Here is a 6,430-nt window from a genome sequence, read left to right as displayed (position 1 = left end):
TGTGTAATTAATAAGTGAGTAGAAAGAGTTGTTACTCTGGCTGTGGATGGTGGTGGACGGGACGTTGGTGGTGGGAGACAGTGTTCACCCTCAAGTCCAAGCCCAGCAGTATGAGTGGGTGGAATGGTGGAGGGGGGAGAGAGGAGGACGTGAGCTGGAGGGTTTAATTCCAGATTCTGAGGAAACTGTCCCATGAGCCCGTGGCTACAGCCATGCCGTCGTCTGTCACGCCTAAACAGCTCACCCTGTTGTCGTGACCGGCCAGGACACCTAGAAATAGAAGAAGAGAGAAGAAGAGAGAGAAGAGAGAGAGGTGTAGATGGAGAGAGCAAGGGGAACAATAGAAGGGGGAGTCATTGTGAGTCAACGTACAGCCAGTGTTTGACCAACTATGTACCGACTACGTTTCCGTCGATGAGTGCAACTGCCAAATGAATCCCTAGCACAAAACCTTAAGGGGGGACCAAGAAAGGTTGTGTTTAAAATGTTTTTTAAAAGGGATTTGAATTAGTGGCCTGGTGCGGCCCTCTCCACTACCTGCACGCTCGGCCTTGAGGGTGTCCCACACGTTGCAGTTGAAGTCGTCGTAGCCGGCCAGCAGCAGACGACCACTCTTGGAGAAGGCCACTGAGGTGATGCCGCAGATTATGTTGTCGTGCGAGTACATCATCAGCTCTTGGTCGGCGCGCAGGTCAAACAGGCGGCAGGTGGCGTCGTCCGAGCCCGTGGTAAAGGCGTTGCCGTTGGGGAAGAACTGCACCACAAAGACAGAGAGAATGGGTTAGGTATAGTGAATTAAGTTATAACAGAGAGAATGGGTTAGGTATAGTGAATTAAGTTATAACAGAGAGAATGGGTTAGGTATAGTGAATTAAGTTATAACAGAGAGAATGGGTTAGGTATAGTGAATTAAGTTATAACAGAGAGAATGGGTTAGGTATAGTGAATTAAGTTATAACAGAGAGAATGGGTTCGGTATAGTGAATTAAGTTATAACAGTGTACTTTATCTTACAAATTTTCTACACTCACTGCTTCATCTAATGTGACATGATGTTTTATAATAATCTATGTTAGTGTAAGGTGATCGTGATGTTAAAGTAAGAATTTTCTGTAAAAGCTGTTCACCACTGGAACCAACTTCCAGAATGGTTCAAATGTGTCGCTAGTTGGCAAGATGGAGATACCTGGAATTATACAGATAATAGTCAAATCGTGTTTTTTTCCCTTATTTTTTTTGTGGTGGAAAACGGAGTGCTTGAAACATAACACAGCAACCAGAATGAAGTGAATTGTTAAAACATTTCTAGGCTGTTTGTGAAGCTTTCATTCAATTGCCCATCCCTGTTGCACACAACAAGCTTCCCTGTCACAAGGGGATTTATGACAAATTTAAAATAAAAGCCTCAACTGTGATACAGTCTAACCTGTTACTTAATTGCACTTTAAATGGCACTTTACTATAGTCTTTTTTAAATTTTACCCGTTGAGACGGGACGCTTGTTGTTTTTTTATGAAGTTGAACATGTACTCTTTATGACAGAATGTAACATGTTAAACTACCCAAAATGTAGTCTATTTGTAGAAAAACCCATTTAGTTTCTTTATATCCTACAATCCATTTTCAGGTTCTTCTTTTTACTTGAATAAGAATCAGATTACATTGTCAGACAAATCTGCATCGTTTTCTGGCGATGTTAGCAAAAAAAAGTGAATGTGATATACCAAATATAATATTTGTGGTATCTGGTCTGGAAAGCTTTATGATAACATGTTTGTGTGCTGTATGTTAATTACCATCCTACAACGTAAAAGATATGAATATCAAAACACTATATAACTCCTGGGTCTACTACTCACGCAGACAGCGTTAATGTCGGACACGTGGCCAGTGAAGGACTGCCTGCACATGCCGTCCCGGACATCCCACAGCTTGGAGGAGGCGTCACAGGCCCCCGAGACAAAGGTCTTGAAGTCGGGACTAAGGGACAGGCTCATCACGTCCCCCGTGTGGCCCGTAAAGCTGGTGGCCATCTGACCCGTCTCGATGTCCCATAAAGCACTGATACAGAGAGGGAGGGAAGAGAGTAGGTATGAGGGTACAGGGAAGATGTTGAGACTTGAAATGATTGGATGATGAATGGGGAGGTGCACTGGTTTCTCCTGTGTGTGTGTGTGTGTGTGTGTGTGTTACAGTCTGACACACACAGGTGTTAAGGTAAAAATCTAGATGTTAAGGTAAAAAGTGTTGAGGGGTATATCTGAGTGTTGCTTCTAGTGGGGTTAACGCCAGTGTTATATCTGAGTGTTGCTTCTAGTGGGGTTAACGCCAGTGTTATATCTGAGTGTTGATTCTAGTAGGGTTAAAGCCAGTGTTAATTCTAGTGGGGTTAAAGCCAGTGTTATATCTGAGTGTTGTTTCTAGTGGGGTTAAAGCCAGTGTTATATCTGAGGGTTGCTTCTAGTGGGGTTAAAGCCAGTGTTATATCTGAGGGTTGCTTCTAGTGGGGTTAAAGCCAGTGTTATATCTGAGGGTTGCTTCTAGTGGGGTTAACACCAGTGCTAATTCTAGTAGGGTTAACACCAGTGCTAATTCTAGTAGGGTTAACACCAGTGCTAATTCTAGTAGGGTTAACACCAGTGCTAATTCTAGTAGGGTTAACACCAGTGCTAATTCTAGTAGGGTTAACACCAGTGCTAATTCTAGTAGGGTTAACACCAGTGCTAATTCTAGTAGGGTTAACACCAGTGCTAATTCTAGTAGGGTTAACACCAGTGCTAATTCTAGTAGGGTTAACACCAGTGCTAATTCTAGTAGGGTTAACACCAGTGCTAATTCTAGTAGGGTTAACACCAGTGCTAATTCTAGTAGGGTTAACACCAGTGCTAATTCTAGTAGGGTTAACACCAGTGCTAATTCTAGTAGGGTTAACACCAGTGCTAATTCTAGTAGGGTTAACACCAGTGCTAATTCTAGTAGGGTTAACACCAGTGCTAATTCTAGTAGGGTTAACACCAGTGCTAATTCTAGTAGGGTTAACACCAGTGCTAATTCTAGTAGGGTTAACACCAGTGCTAATTCTAGTAGGGTTAACACCAGTGCTAATTCTAGTAGGGTTAACACCAGTGCTAATTCTAGTAGGGTTGACACCAGTGCTAATTCTAGTAGGGTTAACACCAGCGGGATTGAAATTGACACCACGTGGAGAATAAATTAAATGTCATTTGAATCAAAACTACACGGTGTTGTGGTTACTCAACTGAGTTGAATTAATTTCCGTTTTTTATTTATTTTATTTAACCTTTCTTTAACTAGGCAATTCAGTTAAGAACAAATTATTATTTACAATGACGGCCTACCCTGGCCAAACCCTAACCCAGACGACGCTAGACCAATTGTGTGCCGCCCTATGGGACTCCCAATCACAGCCGGTTGTTATACAGCCTGGAATCGAACCAGGGTGACGCCTCTAGCACTCTGTAGTGACGCCTCTAGCACTTGAGATGCAGTGCCTTAGACCGCTGCGCCACTCGGGAGCCCACTCTGTTCTCTGTGTGAAAAGACCTGGAAGAGGCCTCATAATCATTCTTCCCAGAATGCTTTGTTGCAGGTATATAATATCTATGTTTCTGCACGCACATTGATTGATTAATTGATCTCATACTATACAAAGATAAATAACTTAAATAATTCTAAACTAATCCACCCGTTACTGAAATGGTTGTTCCAGTTTACATGGTTTTGGTTTAGGTCAGGGATTGGCATTTGTTAGTCTGCGAAATGTGTAGAATTGCAGGAAATGAACTCTTAAAAACTTCTAGAATAGTACTTGAGTACCCCTGATCTAGAGAGTCAAGTTGTGTTCTTCCTCCCACACTACATCAATAAGCTCACCAGGTTGTGTCCCCGGAACTAGTGACAATCTGGTTGTCATCCAGGAAACGACAGCAAGACAAATAGCCTGAAAAATAGAGATTGAAAATAACCATTTCAGGCTAAATACGCAGTATTAACATCAATACCATATTATGTCATTACCGTTACATTTCATAGCGGTTCTCAGAGCATCCTTTTTAAAATGAAATATTCTTAGTATAAGATAAACTGGGCTTGAACCAATCAAAGACATTGATGAGTTGAAATTGTTCCATTTCCTCTCTAAAATGGCAGTATTCCGCCTCTTTAAAAGAAAAAAACCTTCTCCAGTGTGTACCTGTGTGTCCGGGCAGCTCGCGGGTGACGCGCACGTTTCCCTCGCGGGTCTTCAGGCTGTAGATAGAACAGATGTTGTCCAGGCCTCCGCACGCCACGTAGTTCCCAGAGGGCGCGTAGGCACAGGTCATCACCCAGGAGGAGCGCAGCGGGATGGCATGCATCTACGGAACACACACACATTATTGTTTAACGCTTGTTAGCACCAGGGCTGTACAACAGAAAATTCTGTCCATTCAGAAAGGACCAAATCCTAACTTGAGCTCTGCACGCATAACCTGTATTGTGGCATCCAAAGTCCAAGTTCAAGTTATGCGTTCAGATCTTATGTTAGGATCCATCCTGAAGTGAATTGACATTCAAATTCGGGAATAGAAATATCCTAGAAAATATAGAAAATAAGGAGGCAATTCTTTCAGACAAATTCACTTTTTTATTTAAACTTTAAGTCAGGGCGAATTTACTTCCTGATATGACCTAATTGGAAATTGAGTTGAACCCAACCATGCTTAACTTAATCACTCAAGAGTAGAATGTAAGACAGTATGCAGAAAAGAACCAAGGACAACGAGGATAGCAATGTTTGCTATAGCGTGAGGTATTTTACTGGTGTCTGTTTGTCGTTGATGTTATTTGAGAGAGGGAATTCACGCAGGTGCAGTATAACGTCTCACTATTTGAGAGAGGTTACACAGGTGCAGTATAACGTCTCACTATTTGAGAGAGGTTACACAGGTGTAGTATAACCATTCACTATTTGAGAGAGGTTACACAGGTGCAGTATAACATCTCACTATTTGAGAGAGGTTACACAGGTGCAGTATAACGTCTCACTATTTGAGAGGTTACACAGGTGCAGTATAACGTCTCACTATTTGAGAGGTTACACAGGTGCAGTATAACGTCTCACTATTTGAGAGAGGTTACACAGGTGCAGTATAACGTCTCACTATTTGAGAGAGGTTACACAGGTGCAGTATAACGTCTCACTATTTGAGAGAGGTTACACAGGTGCAGTATAACGTCTCACTATTTGAGAGAGGTTACACAGGTGCAGTATAACGTCTCACTATTTGAGAGAGGTTACACAGGTGCAGTATAACGTCTCACTATTTGAGAGAGGTTACACAGGTGCAGTATAACGTCTCACTATTTGAGAGAGGTTACACAGGTGCAGTATAACATCTCACTATTTGAGAGAGGTTACACAGGTGCAGTATAACATCTCACTATTTGAGAGAGGTTACACAGGTGCAGTATAACATCTCACTATTTGAGAGAGGTTACACAGGTGCAGTATAACGTCTCACTATTTGAGAGAGGTTACACAGGTGCAGTATAACGTCTCACTATTTGAGAGAGGTTACACAGGTGCAGTATAACGTCTCACTATTTGAGAGAGGTTACACAGGTGCAGTATAACGTCTCACTATTTGAGAGAGGTTACACAGGTGCAGTATAACGTCTCACTTTTTGAGAGAGGTTACACAGGTGCAGTATAACGTCTCACTATTTGAGAGAGGTTACACAGGTGCAGTATAACGTCTCACTATTTGAGAGAGGTCACACAGGTGCAGTATAATGTAAGTCTTACCTTGTTAGTTGTGTAACTGTCCCAAATGATTAATTTGCCATCTTGGGAGGCGCTTACAAGTAACCTAGACGACAGAGAGTATGGTTTCATTATATTGAAGGGTTTGACCTGTCATCACATCACACTGGCATACAAAAAAAAGCAATGGAGCTAGTTAGAGGACACCTAATGCATGCATAACTAATGTAGAGCCAGAAAACCTTCTGCTTCCAAAGCAGTTTAAATATGGTGTGACTCCGGAGACCTCTACTTCCCTCTCCCCCCCCCCCACACACACTCTGGTGGGACACCCCACATGCCAGGATCGCTGTACGAGCCTTCCAGGATAGCGACCACTTTGGATGAGCCATTTCATGTAATATTAATTGCCTCAGTTATCTAAAAGGCGCTACAGTCGAGAGGGGAGACAGGAAGAGAAAGAGAGGGAGAGTGAGAGAAAGGTGGAGAGACGGGGGAAGGAAACCAATAGAGCGACAGAGAGAGGAAGAATAGAGAGGTAATGATAGAGAAAATTAGGGACAGAGAGAGAGAGGGAGATCGCCTACCCCACCAACCCCCCCCATTTCCCTGCCACCCACTGTCTGTGTTTCCATCTCTCCAGTGATAGGAAGTGGGTTGTCCTGT

General features: G+C 42.8%; 1 protein-coding gene across 4 annotated transcripts in view; it reads right to left on the bottom strand.

Moving 5' to 3' along the window:
- LOC139418943 (guanine nucleotide-binding protein subunit beta-4) overlaps positions 1 to 6,430 on the bottom strand; it is a 35,109-nt gene continuing 28,679 nt past the window's right edge. For all 4 annotated transcript variants that reach the window (XM_071168771.1, XM_071168942.1, XM_071168851.1 and 1 more), the window contains exons 5-10: positions 5,807 to 5,870; positions 4,214 to 4,376; positions 3,895 to 3,961; positions 1,860 to 2,061; positions 538 to 754; positions 1 to 270 (exon numbers count right to left, since the gene is read on the bottom strand). In XM_071168771.1, coding sequence (XP_071024872.1) covers positions 164 to 270; positions 538 to 754; positions 1,860 to 2,061; positions 3,895 to 3,961; positions 4,214 to 4,376; positions 5,807 to 5,870 — 820 coding nt within the window. In that variant the 3' untranslated portion in view covers positions 1 to 163. The remainder of the gene's footprint in view (positions 271 to 537; positions 755 to 1,859; positions 2,062 to 3,894; positions 3,962 to 4,213; positions 4,377 to 5,806; positions 5,871 to 6,430) is intronic.

The sequence above is a fragment of the Oncorhynchus clarkii genome, chromosome 1 (assembly GCF_045791955.1).
Source record: "Oncorhynchus clarkii lewisi isolate Uvic-CL-2024 chromosome 1, UVic_Ocla_1.0, whole genome shotgun sequence".
NCBI lineage: Eukaryota > Metazoa > Chordata > Actinopteri > Salmoniformes > Salmonidae > Oncorhynchus > Oncorhynchus clarkii.
This window is presented reverse-complemented; position numbering and strand designations above follow the sequence as displayed.